Source organism: Diprion similis, chromosome 3 (assembly GCF_021155765.1).
Source record: "Diprion similis isolate iyDipSimi1 chromosome 3, iyDipSimi1.1, whole genome shotgun sequence".
Classification (NCBI taxonomy): domain Eukaryota; kingdom Metazoa; phylum Arthropoda; class Insecta; order Hymenoptera; family Diprionidae; genus Diprion; species Diprion similis.
Window position 1 is genome coordinate 6,457,343 of NC_060107.1, and position 27,608 is coordinate 6,484,950.

Consider the following 27,608-nt stretch of genomic DNA (forward strand, 5'->3'; position numbering starts at 1 on the left):
TTAAAAAAATGCGATTCCACAGTCGTGTCTTATAACACAAAAAAGCTCTGCTTACTGATAGTTCATAGAAAAAAAGAGCACGAGAAATTTGAATGTAAGGAACACTGGACTGCTCTGTTTCAGATATCGTAGTCGATATCGAATTACAGAGTTTTCGGGGCGGATCGTCGTCGTCGTCGTTGGGTGGCTAGATCGATAGATCGGTTGAGATCGGTATCAGTCCGGTTTATTAACAGCTGGCTCATACATATTCGAGATGAAACGCTGCACGGATGGTGTCTGCCTATTTGTTTGACCGAGGGATCAAACTTATCTCGCAACAAGGGTCTAGCCTCGATAATTTCTGGAATTAAGAGGTGTCCTACGGGGTGGCGACAGACATCCTATACCTCCGTTAAAAAAAGGCCTGGGCGTGGCCTGCGGCTTCACTCTGCAGCCCAGACCGCTGGACCAGGACCCGAACGGTTCAGATCTTAATAAATCCGAATCCCGACGCCTTAATCCTCCTACGGTGTACGACAGGTGAGCCTAATTACCTGACATTTTTCGTGCCGGCATTATTAAAATGAATCGTTCGAGAATAAGTTGTTGGTATTGAGCCACTAAATCTGCGTTTAATTTATGCATTCGCTGGAGGAAATTCTTCTCGGAAACTGTCAGAAATTTTAACGAATTTAGACACCCGGGATTTATGATTTATGACAGCTGTTCGCAATTCAAATCCATTTCAGTTTTTGAAAATGAAAAAAAATTTATATCAAGTTTGTACAAAACTCCCGACAGATTTCCATAACTTTTCGACGATTTCGCAGTTTTTAACATCGATTTCACGGAGATTTTTACGGATTTCTGTGAAAACGCAAATTAACGAATCTATGAAAATTATTTGAATATTTGATGCATTGATTTTTTTACTGAGACAAAAATTGCAGTTTTTAAGCCACGTGTATGTTATTGAAAAAAAAAAAAAAAATAACAACACCACAATTAAGATTTTACTACAATAGGATCGAGAAACTACATATTTCAGATCATGATCTATCAATTTATTTATACTTTTCACAGTATCCTGGCATCAAATTTGTCGTCCCTTCACTTTGAACAATTGTTTAAAAAAATACCAATCGTAAAGGTTTCGTGAGCCTTCCCTCGTGGAAAAAACTCAACTTGGGTGTGAATTCGTTCCCCTCAATTTTTTTTTCTTACGAGAATTTAACATTATCTATGAATTGATGATCAGTTATTAAAAAAAAAAATTTTATTAGAAATTAATTAGGCCGAAGCATTTTGTAAGCCTGACTAGCGGAGGTCGACGATCGCCGGTTTTGATCCGTCGATAACAAAGTTTGGAGGAATGGAAAAATGACCTGCAGCGCGATCTGCATGGTTTTTATGGAAATCATTACTGTGTAGATAAAACAGTGAGTGATCAGACAATAAGTAATTGTTATTTAAAATAATAATTCTTGTTTGAAAACATTTCCTGACTTCAATATTTTCAATAAAATATTTTCGTTTGGTTTAAGCATCATCTCCTGTAATTGTGCCATCAATTGAAACTCTATTGTGCAAAAGCAAAATTACATGACTGAGCAACAACATATCGATATTCAGAAGATCGCTGATAAATTATAAATTCTTAGGAAAAACATTTTTTAGCACAAAACTATAATCTCTTTTGCATATCGATATTTTTATTAAATTTTCTGTAAGATTTTACTCGTTGATTGAAAAGTTTTACCGATTAAATGCACAACTAGCTCGACGAGGGTTGAATAGAATCAATAATCATTTCGGAAAATATGATATATTAGTCGAGTGAAGAGTCGCAAAAATTGCAGTTTTATTTCAGTAGCAACGACATAATATTAGTTGCATCCATTTCCCCATTAGTCTCAAGTTTTTTTAATCATTCAAAGTAAATTTAACACGAAAATGTTTTCTCTCGTCAGATTATCTTTCAGCTTGCTAAATATGAGTGAATGAAGAATTTCTCTAACTTCAATAACGTCAAGAGTATACCAATGACTTAGATCAACAATATACAAGATCGAAGTTAGTAAAATTACCGCAACGATGCACGTTCAGCAAAAATCGTTACTTTGCAATTTTAGGATTCACTAAAACTTAGTAAACGACAAAAAAGAAGTATAATGCTAACGTTTAGTGATGCCAACTCCTTAAGAGTCGTCCTAAAATTGCACAATGATACATATCTCCATTACGTTTCCTTACTTAGTCGTCCTAGTCATTCAAATAAGGGCAAAGTCACTTTATCTATGTTTATTGCACAGTCAAAAATGTATATAAAATTCCATCATACCAGTTTCCCAGCGTGTCAAGCATCGAGTCCCCAGGAGGCCAGCCGCGAATCTCATATCCAGCAAAAACTCGCTCTCATCCATATTCGACAAGTTATCTTCACTAAGCAAATCGCCTCAATCGACACTTTCACAACACGACACTGTACGCGTAATTACGCATCTAAAGTGAGTCTACCGGTTATTGACACCTCGTTTACACCCAATTAATGAAACTTCTACTTTCCAAAATTGCAAATTAACGGCGTGGCGCAAATTGTGAATTTCTCCAAAGAGTTAGACACTGCAAATTTATTTTTTTCGCAATTTTAGATCCAAAAATCAAACAGCTGCAACAAAAAAAGGTGAATAATTGGGACAGGGTCAACACTTATCTGGTACACTTAGCACATAACTATCCGATAACACTTACACCTTGCTCGCGTAGCGTTCGACGCAATACTGACTTGATATTGTGAGCTCATCTGGCTCTAACAATAAACCAAACGCGACGCTTAATCCGTAGGTCACCCGGTGTTTACAATCACTTGATTTTTCTGCTATGCACCTTGTATTCATCTCACTCTTCCAGGTACCGACGTGTACCGTAAACAAATCGATAAACCGAACGTAATCATTTTATACCATTGAGTTTAATGAATAGAGTGACAAATGTAAAGGTAAATCGTGATAATTACCCGGAAGTCAACAATATGAAATGGGTAAAAATAGACGTAGCATATTTTTCAAATATTTATTCAAATACAGGTAGGCATATAATAATCTATAGGGTATAACGTAAACAATTCCTAGTATTATTCCTGGAATAATATTTGTCGTCGATTAAAGAGCACACATAATCATGGGCATTAAGAGCGTCTAAATTTTGTCAAAGAATCTCTCGCAAATATATCATTTATTTATTTATTTATTTATTTATTTACTAATCATATTTTATGGTATATCGGTAATAATCTATTTATCTTCGTTACAATTCGAGGGTGAGCAGCACTTCATTTATGTTGAAACGTATATTGGACTAAAGACAAGACAAAAAATTAATAATAATTGAAACGATGATAATAATAATAATAATAATAATAGTAACAAAAATAACATATTACTCATAAATGAAGATTGCTCGTTACGTGCGTATTCCGCAACGCACCGTCGAATCATTATGTTATACAGGCTTTACTAAATTATTCTCATACTACACATCGTATGTAAAATTTATCTATTGTGTAATATATACAAGTACCCAGGCATTACGCGAGTATAGGGTATCGGTTAAATAGATAACTAGAATTAGAGACTCCGTCGCTTATAATATGTAGATGCAAGCATGTGTGTGCACGTACATATATATGTAAAGTTACAGTAAGCCTCTAGCGGATATGTTTCCTTGGATATTAACAACAATTAAATAATCGGTGTGTTTACCTTAACGATAATTGATGTTTTAAAAAAAAAAACGCAGAATACAAGCAGAGCAGCTGCACTCCTTTCCTTTTCTCCTTGGTCATTTTATAATACCTATGTATGTACAATTCATTTATAATCCGTCAGTTTTGCAAGCAGGGAAAGTCTCTACTTTTATTTTTCCCTTTCAGCCATTTTAAATATAATTATATTCCACTTTTCTCTTTTGTGGTGGTGTTTTTTTTTTCTTTTTTTTTTTTTCTCTTTACCCCTCTTGTAAAAATATTATATGGAAATCAAACGGGCTTCTACAATAATCGCTTAGCATCGACTCGCGTAATCATTGATCTGACAGAATAGTTATAATTATATTAATAACAATTATGACTGCAATAATTAAATTCATCTATGTTCTCCGTATACCTTAAACTCTATACACTATATATTTCAATCACTATATTTTTAACGATTTGATACTTAATAATTGTGTCTATACTGCACGGTATAACATAATAATCAATATCGAGCTGTCAGCGCTTATAATTTTATATATACCTATATACTGGTTGAGTGAAAATACATGTATATACATAATTGCGCAATAACGATAATGATAATATTAATAGTAATGGTAATAATAATAATAACAACAACAATAATAATAATAATAATAATAACGGTAGTAATAGTGTAATAATAAATTGCAAATATGTATATATATATATATGTGTGTGTGTTCTTTCTACAAACGCTCTGATTTTCACTATAATAATCATTATACAGAACAGGAAACAAATTCACTGTTATTTTCTATTACATATCAGGCCTAGCTCCATATTCATCCTGAATATTTACATTATAAATTGTATACTCAACTGATAATTCGTTTGACTTATACAATATTATAAACCGAGATATTGATTTTGAATTTTTCGAGTTTTATTGTCAGTTGAAAATTATGTTTGAATACAAGGTATTATACATTACTGGAATGTAACTAGCAGAAATTTGTTGTAATATTCTTTCGACAGATATCTTTGAGTCACATGCCTTTGAATTTCACCGTCTTTGATAATTAATTGTCCCTCGAAAATCGGCGTGCTTTGGCGAACAATTTCCCCTATGAAATATCGTGATTTCAAAAATTTCCGTGAAACTAATCGCGTTGCACTGAAATCGTTAATATAGTGCATATACTTCGAGTTGATATACAATAAATATATACATATACATATGGCAAATTGTCGAGAAACTATATACTTTGTCTTTTTTTTTCGTCGTTTGATACCGGTCTTAGAAAATATTTACAAATAAAGTATCAAACTCTACAAATCGACTGCACGTCTAGCCATGAATTGTATTTCATGCATTTCCGCATACTTACAATATACATACCTATATATATATATATATACCAGTTGATTAGATTCGCGAGCCTGACATGAGCTAGCGTTATTGAGCACGATATTTGTTGCACATATGCAATGACAATGTTACAAGATACATAAAACTATGTATAATAATATCCGTGTATATGTGATATATTCATATATATATATATATATATATTTATGTGTAATCAACAGTGTATACATATACATATACATATATATATGTACAATACAACTATAAAATTCATATCACATAATAATATCATGACGTCGTTGCACGCGCTGCACGTTCTAATCCATATACATATAATAGTTACATATATATGTATATGTATATGTATACCTATATGAACGTATATCGCAGATTGCGATAATACTGTCCATAGTCAGAAAGTATAGCCGACTAAATGATTTGGGACGAATCGAAAGACGATAAATGAAAATAAAAAAACAACACATAAAGCAGTTCATACCGATCACGCGTTACACAACATATTACACATAATATATAAATTACGATTTCGATATTTACACAGAGCTAAAACGTGATCGATATTGAATGTATAAATTCCACCGTCCGTCGCATAATCTTACGCGGAAAGATTCGTCCCTCAAGTATAATTGTAATATCAAGACAAAAAAAAAAAAAAAAAAAAAAAAAATAGTGAAAATAATAATTACAAAAAGTCTGTCAATAATTTAATAACTTATCATCTAAATTACCGACTGAACGGTCCTCATATACACTTGCGTATAATATACATATATACTATATATGTATACATATAGTATATCAAACGTAGACCTCGCCTCTCTTGCTACCGGGAACCTGAGCGTTACCGTTCTGGTTGGAAGAATTGTTACCATTGGAGCTCGACGAGTTGTTGGGGTTCGAAGCTGTGCTAATTTTCCTCGGCAATTCCGGTGGCGGTTTCGGTGGATCCCTGCTGAAGCTTCCGGCGCGATGACGTATCTCCGGCTGAACAGGAAGTAGCCGATCCGCAGCAACGGGGCTAACCTGAGTGGCGTAGGGGTGATGACGCATGCCGGGTGAATGAGGCAAGGACATGCTGCGATCCTCTCTCGGCTGGGGTACGGGGGGACCAGGAAGCGAAGCCGATCGTCTTCCACGTCCGTCGACGACGTCGGTGACGATGTAACCGCTCAGTTTCTCCGGACTCATCAGGATCGGCGATCGGTCGGTAAAGCAGTCGAAAGCCGGAGAGCTTCCGTGACTCGCCGTCGGACTGCAGCGCCGCTCGCCGATTAAAGGCGTCGACCGATCCTCACGACCGGCGATGCTGCCGCTTCTGCTGCTCCCCGATTCCTCCTCGCTCGAGTTCACCTCCGTCAAAGTTGCCTGCACGCCTCCCGGTTGCTGCGCGACGCGGAACGTCGGCGACGACGACGTCGTCGTGACGAAGCCCAGCTGCGTCAGCTGACTCACCGTCACCGGCGTCAGGGCGACCGGCGTCACCAGACCGGCGCTCGTCAACGTCGGCGAAAGAACTGCCTGCGCCAGCGCAGCCGTTCCCGGCTTCCCGCCACCGCCCTTCGGACTCCCCTCCGATTCCTGGATAGGTGACAAGACCACCTGGACCACCGGAAGGTCCGCTGGGTAGTGACCGTTCGCCGGAAGCTGGTGCATCACTCCTACCACTCCGGCGCCAATGTTGGCAGCATTGCTCGCCGACAGAGCGAGACGCTGCTCTCTGTCCACCACTTCTTTCGTCACGTCGGGCGTCGGGATACGCGGACGGTTTTTCAGGGAAACTGGAATCGAGTTCAATTTCGTCAGCGTTCCTGAAATTGCAAATTATTCCGCGTTTTTTTTTTTTTTTTTTTGCTTTTTTTTTTTTAAGCTTTTTTAGTATCAGAACGGAATTGCGGTTTGAAGTCGAAGAAATCTGAGAAGGTATCAAATCAATTCAAGTGTACATTAATGGATTTTTAGACATCAGGTATTTCGTATACCCAGCCATTCCTGGAGTCAAGTTAAAATCGAGAGTCCGAATAGATTTGAAATCATGTTCAATCGCGCAATCGCAAGTGAAGGCGTTCGAAATGTTCCGAGGTCGACATAGGCGTTCAAGTCACTCGACTTTTCGAATTAGGTACGTCGAGTTATTTTTACCCAAATTATAAGAAGTCGATGCTTAATTAAACTAGTTTGAAAGAACCTGCATTCTAAGTGTTTGAAAATATTTTTTAAGATATCTTCTTCAATTTCGTAAAGTCATTTATAGTCTAATATCGAACTCAGCTATACGTTTCATCATTAGAGTGTTAATTAACCTCCAAAGAACTTGGAGAGATCGGATGTCACCGAAATTTCATCAGACTAAAGCTATGGTAGAATGTCAAATCCTGGTTTATTTATACTGAATTCCAAAATTTCGTTGCAGCGCCTCCTGCATGAATGACATAAAAATCATACACCTAAAACATCAAAGGTATACTTCAACGGACAAAACTAAAGCCACAACTCTAGAGAGAAGAACACTAAGAAGAGAAGATTCATCACGGAAGTTTCGACCCTGATAAGGAAAAGTGCTTTTACCTTGACGTCCCATACGTTGACTCCGGACGCTTTTCCGACCTACGAAACGGTCGTACAAGGACATCTTCTGGTTGGGGTTGGTGGCCTGCGGGAGGCCGCCAGCCTCTGGACTACTGTAAACGCTGTTGTGTCTGTTGCGGGAAAAGAAGCCACCTCCGCTGCTGTACGTCGTCGAAGAGCTTCTCACGGACCCCATCCTCGTTATTTGACGCTGAAGCCAATTTTTTCTCCTCTCAACGAGTGGCGTGTCGACGCTTTCCTGTGTCGATAATAAAACGATCGGGCTCAGACAAAGAAACATAAAATTACATCCAACGTGCTGTCCTGGGATACACAGAAACGGTGTACGCAATAAAAGGACTCTAAAATGGTTTTCGACTAGTCTAAAACTGCGTTTCTCCTTCGACGATTCGAGTTTGAATAACGAGTTGATCTTTGGTCTGTTAAAAATGAAACTCATCCGTTGGTGCGTGTCGAGCCAGCGAAGAATGTCGTTATCCTTGAACTTTGATCGAGCAGATTCGAATAACTCTTTACTTTTGGGTCCAATTTAAGGAATTTTGCCATCTAGTCTCGGGCCTGTCCGATATCCTGCGTGCACTTCGATACACGAATTTCTGTACTCACGTAGTCGGCGAAGACTTCGTCCTGGGCGCTTTTGCGGTGCTGACTATGGTTGTGCACGTGCGTACCCAGGAGTACGTTAGCGTAAAGGGCGTCGCTCTCCTTAATCTTGTAAAGCTCCGCCGAACCCTTCGGCTCCTCTCGCCTGTACTGCTCACTTGCCACTGTGTAAGGCAGGTCCTTCGGCACGACGTCGTCCCAATATTGGTCCTTCAAAAGCTCCGGATGCTCCTCGTGCATCTCGTCCACTATCATGTACCCCGCCTGGAAAAATTAGGTGTTACCATTAGCACGTTGATCATGAAATCGTTTTCACCGCCGTTTTCACTTCGGCTGATTGTGAGTCCTTAAAAAATTGAGAAACTCTAGAGTCTGGACCCTCATTTGCGCTTGTTCTTTTCTTCCTAACTCTCGGTACACACTTTTTGCTCTTTGGATTTCTGTACCAAGACGATATCAATAATCATTTTTTCTTTCTTTTTTTGTTTAGAATCAATGACTGATGACGAATTATACTCGGTACAGTTGCGTCTTAGGCTCGCGATTCATGGAATTTTTAGTGTCTCAAAATTTTACTTAATCGCTAAATTGTTTCGATCAATTAAGTATTACAGTTTTCGACTGATTGAACATCAAAAATCGAGGGTAATGTTATTTTGAAACAGACACGAACGGTTTGACGAGCAGTTTTGTGATTAAATTCAGGTTTCCTGATTCTCATTTCGGTTCAACGAGACATTCAGCAAAGCTTTTGATTATGTGAATAACATTTTATTCTTTTACTGTCTCATGGGTATAAAAAAAAAATCATTTCTTTTCCTTTTATCCTGAAAGTAAATGACATTTGATACTGAATCTCTGTATCAGCGCCACTAGTCAAAATTAACATACTACAAATAGTTTTATAATGATCGTGAGAACAGTTTGGTAATTTAAAAAATCTGTTAATTCTTTTTCTTTCTTTATGAAATATCGTGTAAATCGTGTAACCTGAAGTAATTCCTGATTTCGCGAGGTTTTTTTCGTCGATTACAATGCTAATTTTTTTAAGAGAAGGTATAAGAAATAAATTCAGTCGCGTGCGAAACGAAGACGCTAAGCTGATACAAGTTGATAAATTATATAATTACAAGTTGACCATATCGATTTCTGGTCAAACCAGTGCCTGTATCCTGTCACACAATTACACCCGTTAAATTTATCTGCTGTTGACGCAGGAGTCAACGTGGGATAGATGACGTCAGATCTACCGAGTTTTTGAACGCAACTCGGCAAAATATTGCATGGATAAAAAAATTCTTCATTATACTCTATCGCTTCCTTGTTTAACATATTTTTAACATTCCTTCTTCGTATATTATAATTCCACGCTTCACCGCCGGTTGATTTATACTTCGAAAATATTGGCTCCTGCTAATACCGTCCGACGACGACGGCATGTTGTTTGCCATATGGACATAACGTGTTTGCGCTTGAGATACCGAGATGAAAGATCGCTGTCAAGGTCACCGGAAGTGAAGGACACAATCGTGATTGTGCGTTTCCTTTCTATCAGCATAATATGCATGTGTGGAAGATTAAACGCGAGAAGAGGCTGAAGAAGAAGAAGAAAAAAAATCACTTGACCAGGGGGGGAGGGAAAAAAGCAATGTTTATAAGTCGAATCAGCATAATTATTTCCCGATTGTCTATTACACACGTGAACACCTATGATCGCCTGATCTTTCGGCCATTAATTATAATGCGATGTAAGTACAAGTGTGTTTTATCCTCGTCGCGTGTTTAGTTGCAAATTGTGTCTACGATACGTATGTACATCCATCGTCATGAATACACCTATATAGCCTTACAATTATACCCGCACAGTATTCGCAGCGAGTATTGTATTATACAAATTGCGACGCATAAAGTGTAAGATGGCCGAAGTGAATCGTTACTTCCTATGCCGAGGAAGCGATCGAGCACTGCTCGCCAATTACCAATTGCCAATTAAGAATTGGCCATTGCCACTTCCGGTTATGAAATGCGCTTGCCCCGTTTTCTACGTGTCATAAATTTGGATTCTATCAACGTACGTCTAGAGTCGAACCGATTTTTTTTCTCCTACTATGAGAACGAAAAAAATTAAGTGGTTTATACCTTGATGTGTCGATCTATTAGCCAATTCAGCTCGATGTCGTCATCGTCCTCGCCGAAAGGATTTATCAGGACTTCGGCAACTTTCAGCCATCCCACGTAGAAGCAAAACTGTGGATATGGTTTTGAAATTGTTATATTTTTCAAATACGTTAAACAGTCTTTTTTTTCCTTCTTTCTAATACAAGTTTCATGAATCTCTACAAAAGTTCCAGTTTCAATTTTGCAACATACCTGCAAAGCGGTGAAGAACGGAAAGTACATGTCAGGCTCTTCGTATTTTCCAACGCTTCCTTCGGCTCTTGGTATAAACTGACGACCCAGAAGCGCCGCGAAAAAGTACGCGTACAGCGAGAGAGTAACCACCTGTAAACGAAAAAAATGTAATCATTATCAACCGTAACCAGGGTAAGAAAGAAAAAAAAATTATGGATAAGCTATTGCGTCGTTTTTAATGTAAAAATCAACAATTTTTCCATTGTGCCAGTAAAATTTAACACAGAAATTGAAAAGCAACTTGGTATTTCGAGTTTCGTTTAAAAATTAAATAAGAAAGAAAAGGTACTTTTGTAATTATATTAGATACAATCGCATTTGTAAACAAAATTTTACTGTTTTCCTTTTTCATTGAATATACTTTATAGATCCCATTTCTAAATCAGTTACGCCTGAAGATAGGATCGATCGAAAATTAAATCTGGTATAAATTTTTAACGCTACTGCAACTGGACGACAATTGCGGAGGTTAAATGGACCGCGAAGTATATTGACCGACACGGACACTCGGCCATTAATTGACTTCTGGTTTCGTCCAGGAGACCTTTGTGCATATTATAATAACACGCTATACTCAATACCGCACATGTGTGAAGATCAATATATAGAGTACCACGTGATCGTGGATAATTAAATTCAAATAGAGTTTGACCACGCGAGGTTAAAGTCCTTCCGATTAAAGTGTGAAGGCATTGATAGAATTCCCTTGACCTTTTACGACGAGCGTATACATATATCTGATACTATATCTACCACAATAACATTACAGTATCATCACGCGACGCCAAACTGAATCTGTATATAACTTCTAATAATTCACCTCGTGTTTACCGATCGAACGAATATTTGTTCGATCAATTCGCAGCGATTGATTGATTTTTACGGAAAGTTTTGCGCAAGCATTATATAATCATTTGCCGAGCTGAAAGAGCCAATTATATCCATTGAACGTGCGGTATAATCGTTCCGAGAAACGATAAGAAGAAAACAAAGCGTTCTTAATTGAAATATTGAAAAATGGCGAGAAAACTCTCATAGCGCTGGTTGGACGCCTCAAGGTATTATACGAATTGCGTCTCGATCGGATTTCTGATAGGCTTCAGAAATCGTGGGGGAATTTCGGATCGGAATGTTCCATGACTCGGGACTCGAAGCGTAGGTACGTAAAAAAATGTTACACTTGCTGAGATCCAAATGCTATTCGGGAGCCTAGAGATCACCTGACTTACTTGTCGGACGTATAACTGTTCGACATATGTTTCTCTATAGATTTAATTACGTGTATCAAGGACCCGAGAGTATCGAGGCGGTGCCCAAGGGCACCAGAAACCGGTAGATTATTGTTGCCACCTTATAATCAGACATCGAACATTGAGTCGAATCTTAACAGGAAATCGCTATGCTCCCGTTAAGATCGTTCATTGAGCGAGTAAGTATAGTTACTTAGGAGGAACACGTGTCAAGTCCTTGGTAATGCCAAGCTTAGCCTAGCTTTAATGGCCACGTAAAATTAAACCGCTTTTCGCAAATGACAAACAAATAATTTTTCATCTCGATTGACTGTCCCGAGAATTGATTTTGGGTGAATGTTTATAGGACCGTTAAGAAGCCAAAGTTTCCATGTAGCAATGAGTTCGTTTCGGAATTTGAAAATACGTGATAGAATTGGTTTGTTCCACCCTGAAGATGCGACCAGGAAGTCAAATCTTTTATGGAAATGCCGCAGTTTTCATTGCGAGTACTCGTAATAATCGCTATCTTCAATTCACGATGACGTGGCTAATTTTCTTATTGATTTATCGAGTGTGTAAACTTTGCATGCATGAAAGACGACGAGGTTCGGTCATTAGCGTAAGATGTTCTCGGTAAGTCTCAAGGCTCAAGAATGGCGGACACGTCAAAGTTTGCTGAACGCGAAATACTCCAGGGTTCCAAGAAGCCAGTAAAATGGACGTACATGTCATCACGATTTTTCCTCTCCGCTATTTTCGTCGTGTCGAAGAAGCTCGTTTCGTCTTCACGCCTTAAATTTGTCAAAACCATGAGGCTTAACCGTCATCGTGACGCAAAAAGCTGTACAGACGTGCGATTGAACTGCCCTGAACTTCAAGCTCGAATCATTCCCATCGCGATTATCATCAACAAAGCTTCTACAATGGTAAAGCCACGAAGTCAATTAGCCGTTTGAATTCTATATTTGGAGTTCGGGAAGCCATAGACACGTACAGCTACTGGTGCCTTCTAAGTCGCGTTGCGAAGTTTAGACCAATCCATGGTTGAAGCGAAGTGATTTATGGGAAAAGGCCAGTTTCGACAGACGCGATATCGTCGGACCGATGGGTAGTAAAATGGAAGACCTCCTCACATGCCGGACAAAAGATTTATCGGGCACGTCTGTGAATCGATTCAATCAGAAGTCTCATCTCGGATATATCCTGGATCATCATCATCATCGTCGTCGTCGTCGTCGTCGTCGGCGTCGTCATTGATGCAGCAAAAAATCAATTGTTAGCAAAGAGTTCACAACTCGGTAGTACGAAATGAGTTTGACTACGATCGACTTGTGGAATAGACGACTGTCCCTCGTCCATCAGAAGCCAATTACAAATTGTTTTTGCAGAGTTTGATGAAGTGAAATTTTTAAAGCAGTTCATTCTCGAGCTGATCGAATAGGTAATTCCCTCGGTTGATTTTTAATTCAACGATACAATCAACGCATCACTTGTTTCCATAAAAAAAAAAATTTCCAAATTTTCACCGACGCACTTCCTGTATCATAATCGACGGTGAATAAGCGTCTGTTAAATTGGCGAATGAATTTACAGCGTACGGCTTTCTATACGTAACGTAATAAATTTATCATTAATTCAAGACATCATGTATCACAGCCTTAGAATCAGGGAAGGACCTTCGCGATCCTTCTGGATCGCATTAATACCCCGACAAACATCGAAGGCCATTTTTCGCAAACGAACTGGTAGAAATATTACAACGAACCATTATGGGGCGGATTATTTGACGTAACACCAAAGGCTAACCAAGGTGTACGAAAAAAATGAAGCCAGCCTCGATCAGTGGCTCCAGTATCAAAACTACTGGACTATTTAAACAATCTAAAAATGACAATTTTCTCAAAACAGTCTAGGACTGTGTGCTGCCTCTCTCTCTCTCTCTCTCTCTCTGTGTTTCTCCTCGTCTCTCAATCCGTCCTTTTGCTATTTTTACGAGCGACTTTGACACCGAGCCAACGAACTTGAGGACCGCACGGAATCCTTGGCATCGTGTTCGGAGACTCCCGTAGGGTTTGACCGAAGCCTCTAAGACGTCGTGAGGAAGCCGCGGCATGTACCAGGGCGACACGATCACGCGCCTCTAGGAGGTGCGCGTGACTTCCTGCGGGTGGATCCAAGACCCCGGACTACACACTCGACAAGCCGGTCGCGTACGCGGTCAGCATGTCGCTACAAGCTCGTGTAAACACTTTGTAAATTTGCCACGAGGTGGTAAATGGCGGTTAAGAGATTCGACGGTTAAGGAACAGGTGGAATTAAAGGAGTGGAGGACCGCTGTGAGTAGTTCGGTCAAAATAAGTCTGGATTAAAGATATTTTTTGTGTATTGGGGTCCTTAACCCACAGGAACTCAAATCTGAAGTCATTTTTGAGCTGGATTTAAGCTGGCATTTCGAGAAAACAGTGAAAGTTGAGGTTTTTTGAGTTTTCCTGAAAATCTGCGATCGATGGATGAAAAATTACTTGAGCATCGTGTAGAGCGGAAAATTCTACGTCGAATTATGTCCTCGTGTGTCGGAAATGGAGTCAGATTAACAAATTTAAAAAAAAAAAGAAATTATTTCATCAAAATTCCCGAGATTCCGTCGATAAGTAGGAATTTATTTTTTCTTAATTTGTTAATCGGACTCCGTTTCCGACATACAAGGACATAATTCGATGCAGAATTTTCCGCTCTACGCGATAGCAAAACACAAAAAACGTAAAATTTTACTGTTTACTCAAAAAGGACTTTGTCGAAAAGTCTTGCATCTCAAAAATACAGCTGCATCCGGAATATTTTTAATTCAGACCTATTTCGACTGGACTACAGAACCCGAAGACAGTCTAACGAATGAGAAACACCGATTTCGCGTAAGCTACAGTGAGAAAACAACGGCAGAACCGCGGTTAATTAAAAGATTTCTGTAATACAAGGCAAGTCCGCTTGATGAGCAATTAGATTGCGTAATGCGCATTGTGTTACGGTGCAGATAATTAGAAATGCAAAATATGTCTTTCCGGGACCTAAGAGTCTTCGGCTGAAACTCGTGTTCTCAGTACAAGGCTTAATTTTAATTCATGTCTACCCGTTACTGCGCACTTGTAGAAGGTGATACGAAGATGTTGTTTCCGTGTACGAAACGATATCGTCGAAGGGTTGTCGTCGCCATGTTCCCAAGAATAGAATTCGAAGAAAATTCATCAGACATGAAAATTCATGAGACATCATTTATCGTGAGGAACCTGTTCCTCCTCATCCGTCTTCTAATAGCTTTCATCGGCATATCAATTGACGTTGTTAATCCATCCATTGAGGATTAAGCATGCCGCTGACACTGAGGAATTTTTTCGGTACAGGCACCCATTACCACGAATCTTAGGAAGCATTAATATTATCTTCACATGTTCACGCGCGGAGATTAACAGCTCGACCACACGTCTTCCGATTATTCATCACTTTCATCATCGTTGATGGGTTGGTTGGAAAGGCTTGGAGTATCTCTAATTGAATCGACATTTCAGAAGGTGAGACGAGAGTGAAATAGGAACGGATATATCACGAGGATTAAAGGAAGCTCTTTTGCACGATGCTGAATGCGAACATTTAAATGGCTGAGATAACTTCTTCCGCGTAAGTTCTCTCAGAAACAAAGCTAAGCTGTTATTCGTTGCCTGAAACGGCCTCTCCAAGTTCATCCTCATCATATTTTCACAATATTTTTCTTTCTCCCAAAGACGCAAGAGGCTTGTGTTATCAGTATTCAAAGCCGTGCTGCGAATGACGTAACGGCATGTAGATTCCCAAGTGCAGAATCGCTTCTGAGCTATGCAAACTACGACGTGAAGTTGTGCAATTAAGGTGGATACAAGCCGTTCCTATATTTCACCTCATCGCTAAAGCAGGTTTTTGCTTTTCTTTTTTGCTAATCGTAAAGGTAGAACGATTTATGAGTCGTACTTGTGATGTAATTATTGTGAAAAATTGATTTTCCATTTAGTCTCTGATGCAATATTATTGATTACATTCTACCCAGTTTACCTGAGGAAGATGCTCACCTGAGTGTAAACCAGCGGCACGCAGACCGTGTCGTAACCAATCAGGGCTCCCAGACGCTTACGAATGTCACTAAGCTCGACGAGGAGAGTTTGGACGACCTGATCGCTGGTGATAAGAGCCTCTTTCCGGGCTCTGTTGATGATGTTGGTCGCCCAGACGAGGGGCATCCAGTACTTCGACATCGCTGCCTTCTTGTTCATCATTTCGAATATCTTTTTCTCCGATTCCATCATCAGACCTGGAAACCAATTGCAAAAAATATCTTCAATACAGGACGCATCGTGGTTTAGCTATTTATGTGGCATGCCTGTAAACCGCCTGTTTTTTTTTTTTGGCAAGGATAAAGATTTCAGGACGAGCTGAAGGCGAGCCGGAAGCGAATACTGAAATTATCCGAGCCAAAAAACGGTTTACGGGCATGCGACATACAATATTTTTTACGCTATGGGCAATGAAAAGCAAAACGAAGAGTGAGGTTATGTCGCGATCTGTTCGACGAAGCTACTTTATTCGGTAGTTTGGGATGCGCACTTCGAACTGCGCATCAAAACTGCGGAATAAAGACTTTATTCCGCAACTTTGTTCGATGCCGTATAAAACGTCACTTTACCGAACGAAAACTGCCACAAAAAGTGAACTTCTCAATGCCCTTGCCGTAAAAATATAATTATTAAGACGCGATATGATTGAGTTAATAATACCGAATAATCCAAAGAAAGTCTTGACTGTTTCATCGTCTATCACGTATGTATATCGTTTCAAGTGAAGACGATTATTTACGGTGGCTCGTTTTTCCGACAAATTGAGAACAAAATGGATGCGTTTTACACCTCTGATGCATAATATTTGAGAGAATGTGGACGAGAACTTGATTACGAAAGGTCTTTTACCGTCTAATAACAAATACCGTAAATTACTGACTACTTAGTTCTTTCTATATTCAACTCAGTCCCGAGTTCTCTGCTTTTTCCACTACTTCAAAAGCAAAAAGAAAACAGACTGAGAAAATTTTCACCGAATTATCAGTATAATCGAATACAATATCGTTCACGAAAATAGTGACAAAGTTTCGCTTCCGGAATACTGATACTACAACGATACTCGATTTGCAGTCAATGATCCATCTCTTCTAGACTTAGCCTGTAATACCGTAGAACTTAACAATAAACAAAACGATATCAGGATATTCTTCCGAAGACAACTATTGGCTTTTGACTTTTAATTAGTGTACCCAGTAAGAAACATCATCTGTGCAGGTTATTCGTCGTCTAGACTAGACGGTTAACTTTAACTGAGTTCACGTCTAACACGTGGAGGAGCCTTTCTGGGCCTCTTTTAGAAAGTTACTGAATTTATGCTAACTTCATACATTACATGCGGCACTGCGACGGTTTCCTCGTTGCGCATAAATTACTCTTGATTTCTATCCAATTCTAAAAAACGAAAAGCTCTAGCACACCATGTTATGCAGACACCCTAAAGCATCCACATGTTGGATGCCGATTCGTACTTGCTGTGGCATTGCTCGTTCGATATACGACTGCACGCGACGTTGTTATTCAGGTGTGGAAGACGAACGACGAATGTATACTGTGTGTCTGTAGGTACCTCCATCATTTCTGTAATTACCCACTTTATTGTTACTCCACTCGTAATTATTATGTTTTTCATTTGCCCGGCCGCGTCTATGTACAACAATCGCAACGTCGTCGATGAATATATTTGACATCTATCAAACGATAGACTTGAGATACTCGTGGATCGGAGATAAAGAAGAAGAAGTAAAAAATTTGCATAAACGAACCTTCGGACTTTGGCCTGAAACTCTGGCAATTTTAAAATGGAATTTAAAGAATTGTGTAATTATATTTAATAATTTAAGCGTCATTCATTAATTACTTTCTGAAGTAATTAGTTTCTGAAACTCATTACACCGGCTCATGTGTGTGTTCCAAGAAATTTCAGACGTTTATCCACAGACGTGAGAACCAAAATTATACATCCGGTATCCATCGACGTTTTATATATTTTCATATATTTTAGCGCCACGACGCGTTTCAGGTAATTTTTGCGATAGCAATTTGCCAAATTCTCTTGAGAAGTATTTATTTATCACTCATGAATGCGTTTAAGCAATCTTCGTCACGTTGCTGGTAGACTGGAACTGATTGAAATAAAATGAGAAAAAAAAACGATTGTACATTTCTAGGAAAAACACTCGTAGACTTGTTGCTTCTTTGCATGGATATTTATAATCGCTAACTTGTTTGGTGAATCCACTATACGCGTGAATAGGAATTAATAATAACCGTGATGTAATTTCATAGTTTTTGCAATTTTTAACGCGAACTCTTGAGAACATCCGATTTAAAAATTAGACAATTTCCACAACGCTATGTTTTTCATATCACGATAAAAAGTATTCGGAACCACAAAAATTGCTTGTAAAAAGTCGCGATAATGCAAACCGACGGAGTAAAAATAGAACGTCGAAGTTCTATTCGCGTGTACCAATGAATCGAGCACTAAGTCTGCAAGAAACTAGATCAAGCATTTAAATCTGCCTTCTTATGGACTTGGAAACGATGACGGTGACACACCGTTCTAGCAGCGGTGAAAAATCACCGTAACAAGATGCGCCGGTTAATTAGTCTAATTAAAAATTTTTCTATGGTTAACACTGTGATAAAATTATCTTGTAGAAAGTGAGAGACTGTCCAAAGATTCGATTGCGACGAGATACGTTGTAGGTACACTTTTCGTAACAGTATATAAAAATCATGCAACGGTCAACTGAGTCAAGGAAAGACATTTCCGCAGTTTCGTTTATCCGCAATACATCGATTGGCAATCTTTTCAAGTCCTTGAAAATTTTCGCTCACTTAACGTACAACTTCCACGAAGGTGAAATTGAAAAAACTCTACGTTTTACCATTGTTGGTAACAAAAAAAAAAGATATTGTTCAATTCTCTTGATTTTTAAACTGTCATCAGAAGTCAAAATTTTCGACTTTGAAATATTTCCTCCCTATTAAATAATGCCGACTTTCTTCCGCCCGACAAGACCTTCGACTCGAGTCCAGTGACAAAGTTTAGTCAGGTACCTACAGGTTTGACCGGCAGGTAAGGATATGCGATTGTCGTCCTGTACCGTTGACCATGACGGTGTAGCAAACGAGTCTTGGAAATCTATTGAAAATTTCTTTGCACAAAAGACGGTACAAGGGGGGGGAACGTGGAGGGGGGAAAATCCCAGGTTTGCTGAAGTCAAGGTGCGGCAGTGAATTCTTCTTGCGAGGCTTTACCGAGAACCTGAAATACTCGGAAACTGCACTCGGACACAAGTATCTGTAATAATATCGGCAACAGGAAGCACAGCCATGAAATTAATCCACTTCAGCTTTGAAAAATTATATGGAGAAATCTGCGTCAATGCAAATCACGGGTTTGTATGTATATATGTAGACAAGCACTCGACTACGTCTTCGGTTTAACAGAGAACAACAATAAGGTACAATGCTGCCGGAGGATTGATTTCGAAACAACTTTATTTGTGTAATGACTCGAGCAAAAAAATTTCGCACCAGTCATCGTTGGAAAGAACTTAGAGCTCAAATGTCAAGTTTCTTCTTGTGCAATTATTAATTAGTTTCTAGAATAACGATATTTGATAGAAGTTTCAAATTTCTTACACACGACGACGCGATATTGCAGACATTTTTTAGTTTGCATACATATAAATATGCGAGACGCCATGTACGCTCGATTTAAAATAAAGTGCAATAATATCGCAATGACGACGTCTCGTTTCGCTCCGACGTAACTTGTCCCGAATAAAAAAAAAATTGCACAATCTATGATATACCCGACGAGATAAGAAATACACGTCACAGTGTCGTGCGAGGTTGTCTGCTTTTCGTGCTCAATCGTCGAAGGATTTCCCTTTGATTGCAACCTTAGCGAAGCCCTTCGACGGCCGTCAAGTGTGCCGAGCATTCGTAAATTTTAATCATTTTCGAGACTGTCCAAACGTATTGCGAAATGGTTTGTTATACTCGTTAATGAACTACTCGGGTTCCTTATTAATATTCGTCATTTCATAAACAGTCTTGTAGTACAAGAACAAACGCAATGAAAATTTGGTGCAAAACTGAATTCTTTTTAAATTAAGAGAAGAGAAATTTTTCTTTATTCATATGCAAAAATTCTAATTTGTGACAAATTCTTCATTTAAATACAATTAATTGGGTCACGAACCTCAACCTCAGAAAAAGTAAAAAAAAAAAAAAAAACCTGAATTCTAAGAAATTTTTCAGTTCATATTTTACGACCGGAAGTCTGAGGAAATGTGCTAATAGTTTGCAGCCAGCGATGTATTCGCATCTTCCTCCGTTATAGAAATAGAGATAAATCGTAGAGAGAAGACGTGGACGAGTAACGGAGCAGTAAGTATCCCAGCTGCTCGGTGTTATTGACACCTTATAGAGTTCAGACACCGAAGCGTTTGCAAAAAAATTCCTCCCAGCATACAAATCAATGCAACGTACGTGTCTCGGAATAATGTCAAAGACAAAAGGCTGACGTTCATCGAGATAAGCTGACATGCTTGTCATTATCATTGTCGATGGGCGATGATGGGCAGTAGGTAAAATCTCTTTCACCTACCTACGTCAATCGGCGAACCTGCACGCAGAAAGAAAACCAGAAGAAAGGAAATCAAAAAAAAAGAAGAAATTCCGTGCGCTCTGAACGGTACAATGTCGTTTTGCAAAATATTATTACAACCGTAAGAGAAGCCATGATACTCTAAAGAATGAAAAAAGGAAAAAACCGCGCCTCATCATCTTCGGAGGTTTGTTTAATGGCGGATATGAACGTGTCATTAATAATGCATACATACATACTGAGTCAGAGGAAAGTAATTTATGTCTTCAATGTGAAGATATACGTCTACAATGTGTATATATATACATTTCTTCACAGATTATAAATCTTTAGCTGAATTGCCTTTCGGTCAAGGTCAACCATGTGTGATTCTACATGTATATTACACGCATAAATCGAAACTCTTTAAAGTAAGAATGAAAAAATGAGGAAAAACTTTGAAGTCAATTTAAGCCTGCAGTGTCAATGACGTCAGTATCAAGCCCATGGCGCATTGTTGTGGTCTCAGGTCATAGACTGTGCGAAGTCATGATACTCCAAGCCAGCCAACACCCAGTCCCGATACCACAAGTATTTTCCAATTAGCGAAGCTTGTAACTCAGTATCCTTACAACTTCATGGCGGTTCTTTGATTACTCGGCAATTATAAGTCCATCTCTTATAAACCGCAGCTATAAATAACTGGAGACAAAATGAAAATGACTAGATGGCGCCGGCGCCTATCGGCAACAACATTCAGGAAGTCGGTCGGAAACCGGAGGAAGAGATCTACGATCTACGAGCGAACAACCTGCCGCTGCAGTTGTATCTCCTCTTCTTCTATCCATGCTCTGAATCATTCTGAAGAACAACATTCTGCGATCTCACCTCTCGCCATATCGACGCGATGAAATAAATTAATTTTCTCCCCTGCATCGGGGTCCGTAGAGACCCCACGTCAAAATCATTGCGTAGAAGTAGTATGGATGTGTCGATTCAAGTAATTTTAGGAAATTTTAAAGTACTTTTCAACTCTGATATTTCAAGGTAAATTTGTTATTTTTAACAAAATAAAGTTTTCTACATGAAAAAGGTTAAGCTTTTATTAACAGAACAAGAAAATACCGGAAAATTGATCATTCTACTCAAGAAATCATAACTCACTGAATTTTCAATATTTTTAAAAGAGAGAGATTGAATTTTTCGAAAAAGCCTAACTTAACGATTTTGACGATATTTCCTTATCTATCCTGGATCAAATCAGATCATTTTGAATAGTTTCCACATTGCATTCTCGGTGAAGATGCCGCGGGGTCATTTTGACCCCGGTGCGAAGCCTAAGGGTGACTTGTCACGTTCAAACTCGGCATGCCCCTGCAGCGATTCGCGCTAAGTTTCCTAGCATGGCGTGATTTTTATCCTTCTTGGAGCAGCTTCTTGCCACCAGCATCACCTCGGCTCTGTGAAAGACTCCTGACTGGTTTTTTTTCACGTTCAAGCTTCAAGTGGCTCTGGATCGAGATCAGTAGGAGGCGAGCACCGGGAGATCGGCGCCCAGACGTCGCGTCTACGCGCATCGTAGGCTTTTCATTTTTTATTTTTTATTTTTATTTTCTTCTCTTCTTTCTCAGTTCTCTCTGTTTATTCATTATTTGTTTATAATAATCGCCATGACACGTTGAGACTCGGTTATTCCCAGATTTTAAATTTTAACACGTCACGTAATTCGAGTGAAAATTTCTTCCAGGTTGTTTTAATGTTTTTAGTGAATCAATTTTCAGCTAACGAGCCATTTTCTATGGGTTAAATAGCTATTTTTTTAAGTTCCCAGTCATTTGAAGCATGTTTTTATATTTTTCGTATACAATAATAGAATTCTATGATGTGATTTGAGCTGCAAAAAAAAGTGCCACTATTTTTCAGCCGACATTTTCCAAAAATGATAAATTGAACGCTTTCATTGATTTTTAATGGACAGATATTTTCTGGAAAAGTACTACTTTTGTAAACTTATGAAACAGTTCACCAATATTCTTCTTCATCTTCTTCCTAAAGCTTAACCAAGCGGAGTGAGATCGAATGTTCAGAAATGGTTTCGAAATATCAACGATACCATGAGGTCTAAGGTTCAACCGATTTCTTTCAGCCGATTTCAGTCCGCTCTGGAATGAGACTGTCAGCCTAAGAAAATCCAGGAAAAAGACATGTGATAAATGCCTCGTAATACCTCGTCACATGTTTGTCAAGGAAGACGTAACGCCATGTAATCTTATACTCGGAATCTTTATTGCGGCAGAGTTTCCAGGTCGTAATTACACATGCATGCCGTTTTGTTTGTCGTTATCATTTAATACACTGTAAAATATTCATTTTGCACAGCTTAATGTTTGTTCCGTGAGTATAGCTATAAATAAATGCGGAAAAAGGAGCTGCCAATATATTTGTTCGCTAATTGTAAAAGGAGTGTCATAATGCACGGGGAAAAGAGAGAGAAAAAGAGAGAGAGAGAGAGAGAGGGATTAAAGATTACTGACATCGCTTGTCTCCAGGTCTGTTAGTACTTGTTGCAATTTGAACTTGCAATTAGCTCCTAGGTTCCACATCTTACAATGCGCGTACACACGTATCGGAGGCCAACGAGCTTTCATTGACGCTAAATCAACGTATAGCCATCATGAATTGCTCGGTTCCGTTTCACCGTACGTGTTGATTTATTTTTGTCATCATCCTTGCAGAGTAAATAATATGAATACCAACGTGTTGGTCATAACCGATTCCAAGTTACATAAAACAAGGTGTAAAAACGATGATTTCAACCTAAAGTCTTCGGGAAAATTCCCAAAAGTAAATCAAATCTTCGATCATATACTTAAAAATTTTGAAGCTAGGATATACCGACACCGTAAGAAATTAATCTAGTATCCCGAAGATCTAACTTGGACGAAACGAAGGATGAACTACTCCAAACGAAAGCATGAAATTATGTGCAACTTCGGTGATATTCGTTCTTAAGAACAAACTGCAATGCTTTTGTCAATTGCCAAGCAACCATCAGAAATCAATGAACCGTAAGTGGAATGAGATTCCACTAAATAAACGAAGAAGACGGTGGAACTTGAAAATTGGAAATACGGAGAATGCATTATCGATGAAAGACCGCATAGCCTTGCGTGTATGCAGCCTTTACACGCTGAATTATTACTGGACCATAAAAACCGCCTTCCATCATCTCCTCGAGAATAAGACGTGTTTACCTGGAGGGAAGAAGCGAGTGATGAAGATGGGCTCGAGGCACGTATAAGGCTCGTGAGCCTTTAACACATTGAAGTATATATATAGGTATATAAACGTTGTGTATAGAGGCGTGTTATCTTCGGGCCGGTTTACCACCGTGGGGATCCTGGGTCAATAGACGGAGGGATCCTTGCCCGCGTGGCAAGGTCGTCGTGAAGTTAAAAATAAACGCACCACAATCTCGGTGTAACACATCGAAGACCATTTCGAAGAGAACCAGTCTCTCGATTCGCCTGCAGGTGGGCAGGGGAAGAGCGATGCAGGCCGATGAACACGTTCTCTCACAATCAGCCACGGGACACATGCATGGAGATGAAATCCCGAGGTGTGGCCTGAACCCCCTATGATCAACGTCATAACGATCTTCGAGTCCGGACTGGAAGTGGAAAATTGGCGTTATGGTCCCCCTGGGCAAGGACGATCAACACCAAACCAGAAAAACTCGAGTCCAAGTCTTACTCGACGTGACGTGATGTCAATGCCCAAACAGAGTATGATGGTATGATGTGATAAGTATTTTGGGTTGGTATAATGAACTGAATTACAAGCTGGTTCCAAACAGCGAAACAAGAAATGGAAATGGATCAAAAACACCTTTCATGTTACAGCAAAACACCCTGCAGTGTGGGCAGGAAATGGATCTTTTGATGTTCCAGACCATGAAATGGTCTAGGAAAACCTTTCACGTTAGGTGACATTCCTGCACTAGAGCTTTTACCTTGAGTAATATAGAACGAAGTGACGAAGAGATTGAAAAAAATTATGCAATCGTTCCATCATTGTTTGAATGGGAATAAATTATTGTGATTTTAATCTTTGGAATAAGATCACGCGGTATATGGTTGCCTGTGGCTAAATTCACGAAAAAACTTAACCTTCGCTTCTAATTTATGACTAGATCAAGAGGCAAAGGTATCACTTAAGACTATCGAGAACTTTCGTAACATGTGTTTAATGAATCGTGAGATCGAACTTGAAACGCATGCCATGGAGATATTTTGTCGAATTCCGAGCCAAAGAGAACTCCAAAAGTGTACTAGAACTTAAACTGCATCAGGAATTGGAGGACATGAAACCTGGTTCAAAGTGCAATATAATCTTTACGGGTTTGCAGATTGCAGAAAGACGTTCATTTCCACGCGTCACCTTCGAGGATGCTAAATGAGAAAGCGATTGAACCAATCGACTTCCGCATGAGCCAAGCTTTTGCGCATAGCAGAATAATTTCGTTGGTTTGGAACAACGGTCGACCTTGAGACGAAGGATGATGCTGATCCAATCAGAATATAATGAAATTCGATCTCGATTAAACATATTCTCAGAATCGAATCGAGGCATCTATATATATACCTATATACACCGAAGCGCGATTATTTGCGCAAAACTTTTCACAAGGTCACAAAGGATGGGTGGAAGAAATTTGCATCCACTGTGTAGGTATTCTTCGGAACCGAAATTCTTCGAACCAGACAGAGTCAGTCGTTCACGTTATTCCAGACGCTGTCACGCCGCGCCCAAATCCTTTATTATAAGACACGAAGCATGAGGCGGGGCAAAACACCAAGCCCAAGAAGATGATTTATGTCACGCCGTTCCCCATTGGCGTTGTTCCACAGCACGAGTCTACCGGACTCGAGTTTTTTCAACTCTTCGCCATGGGATTTCTCAACGGGTCAACGAAACTGAGAAGCAACACTTTCGGACATTTGGAAACACACCTTATCCACTGCATTTGGTTACAAGATTGGGTAATTGAGACGGACACAAGGTTGTCCAGCAGGTGTATTCAGGCACTTCCTAAACCTGTTGAACTGACCCGATTGATATTCAGTCATCAAATGTCTGATCATTTGTCAACGAGTGAATAAGATTGCTGCGTCATTCAAAATTATGGAATTCCTAGATTGCCCTTTATTACAAATCATTATAATACCGATTTTAATCCAGTCTTGATCCAAATAGTGAACAGATTTTTTAATCTACAGTTACAACGACGATGAAGTATCGACACAATTCTGCACCTTTTCTCGTCCTACTTGACACTATTTGTACCTTCCCATTCCAGGAACGCAGTTTACACAATTTCTTTTCCGGTTTTCCATGAGAACATTTGTGATCTGTACAATCTCTTGAACCTCGCGAGTCTCTGTGTGAAGTGAAACGTTAAGAGGGTAGAAATATCGCGATATCTGATCAAATCAGCGATGGCATTTGCCAGTTATTTTCTCCTTTGTGAACAGAGTGGCGAGCCTGTGTCCAGCGATTTGTACCCAATGCGTATCACCGACATCCAAACGCACCGAGCGATTTTAAATCGACCGCTTCTAATTACGCGTGTGATATGTTTCTTAATAAGTACCGAGGCCAACAAGTCAATTTCTAATGTGGACACTCAGGACCTTGGCTGCGATGTCGCTTCCACCTACAACAAACGACTCGATGTCGTCTGGCTTTTCACACCTGATTAATACCAGAGAAACTCGCTGTAAGAAAATTCCGAAAAGCATTTGTACCAACTTGACAAACACCAGTAGAAAAGAAACAGTATATCGAAGTGACTTTATGCTCGTTATCCTTTCGACAAATTTACACCAATATTTTCCAGTCAATGGATAATTGGCCACACAACTTGGAAGCGTTTGACGCGACGTATTCATCCTGACCCCTAGACGCTCCGCAGGTATTATGCTTCAGACTTTTTGCACATAATGTACAAACTGCGTACAGAGCACGTGTTTTCACAGTCGAGGCAAGACTGGCAAAACATTATTCGTTATATTTACGGCAAATCGATTTCTGCTCGTTGATTCGTGATCCTGAATGTCTTACTTATATTTTTTTCTTTTTTTTTTTTTTTTAGGAAGAGGCTGAATTCTCGTGAAAAAAAAAAACAAATTCAGCCTTGCATTTGACTGTAAATTTTTACCAACTAACGGGTGTAAGTGCCGCTCACTTATAGGTACTCTTACTTAACGTTATTCTAATCCTCGAGCCAAAACATGTTCTGCTTATCAATGTCACCCAGTATAGACGAACATTGTACGGCCAAGCTCTCAACTGTTGGGCTAATCGTTTGGTGGCTCGTTGGGCATACTTAAAGGCCCCGAATTACTGCATCAAGACGTTTGAAAATTACCAATTAAATGGATCGCCGGGACATGTGCCGACGACTTTCGCGTTCGATAGTCAAATTCTAATGTCAGAGAAATAGCGAAGTGCTCGAAAATCTTAATTGGGCATTACGGTTCTCGGTCAGGTACGAATCGCCTCGAAGTTTCGAGCAAATATTTGTCCGTCTGTAAACACAGTGTAATATATAATCGAAGTCTCGCAGTCTTGGCGTGATTTTTTAACTTTCTTCCATTTTTTATTTATTTTTTTTCAACGGGGAAAAACCTGGGAACCACGGATCAAATCTTGGCAGGTGTTAAAATGAGGATCTTCCCTTTTTTGGATCGTGTTACATACCTTATGCTAAAAAATGAACCAAAATATGTGACCCAGAATCCGATCGGGCGCCATCCGCAAGCCGATCTAACTGTTCAACGCTCTTCGATCACGCGAGATGGAAAGAGACGAGCTGAAAATAGATCCTCGGTAATTACTTTCTTGCAAGGAGGAGGTGCCCGCG

The 27,608-nt window shown here is 39.3% G+C and overlaps 1 protein-coding gene across 2 annotated transcripts in view; it reads right to left on the minus strand.

The window, feature by feature from the left end:
- Window positions 1-5,893: 5,893 nt before the first annotated feature.
- Window positions 5,894-27,608, minus strand: part of LOC124404142 — a 65,551-nt gene continuing 43,836 nt past the window's right edge. Inside the window, exons 5-10 of one of the 2 annotated variants that reach the window (XM_046878040.1) lie at window positions 16,039-16,277; window positions 10,668-10,799; window positions 10,437-10,544; window positions 8,301-8,561; window positions 7,674-7,932; window positions 5,894-6,886 (exon numbers count right to left, since the gene is read on the minus strand). In XM_046878040.1, coding sequence (XP_046733996.1) covers window positions 5,907-6,886; window positions 7,674-7,932; window positions 8,301-8,561; window positions 10,437-10,544; window positions 10,668-10,799; window positions 16,039-16,277 — 1,979 coding nt within the window. In that variant the 3' untranslated portion in view covers window positions 5,894-5,906. Of the gene's footprint in view, window positions 6,917-7,673; window positions 7,933-8,300; window positions 8,562-10,436; window positions 10,545-10,667; window positions 10,800-16,038; window positions 16,278-27,608 lie in introns of both variants that reach the window. The other variant, XM_046878039.1, reaches the window with a different exon arrangement.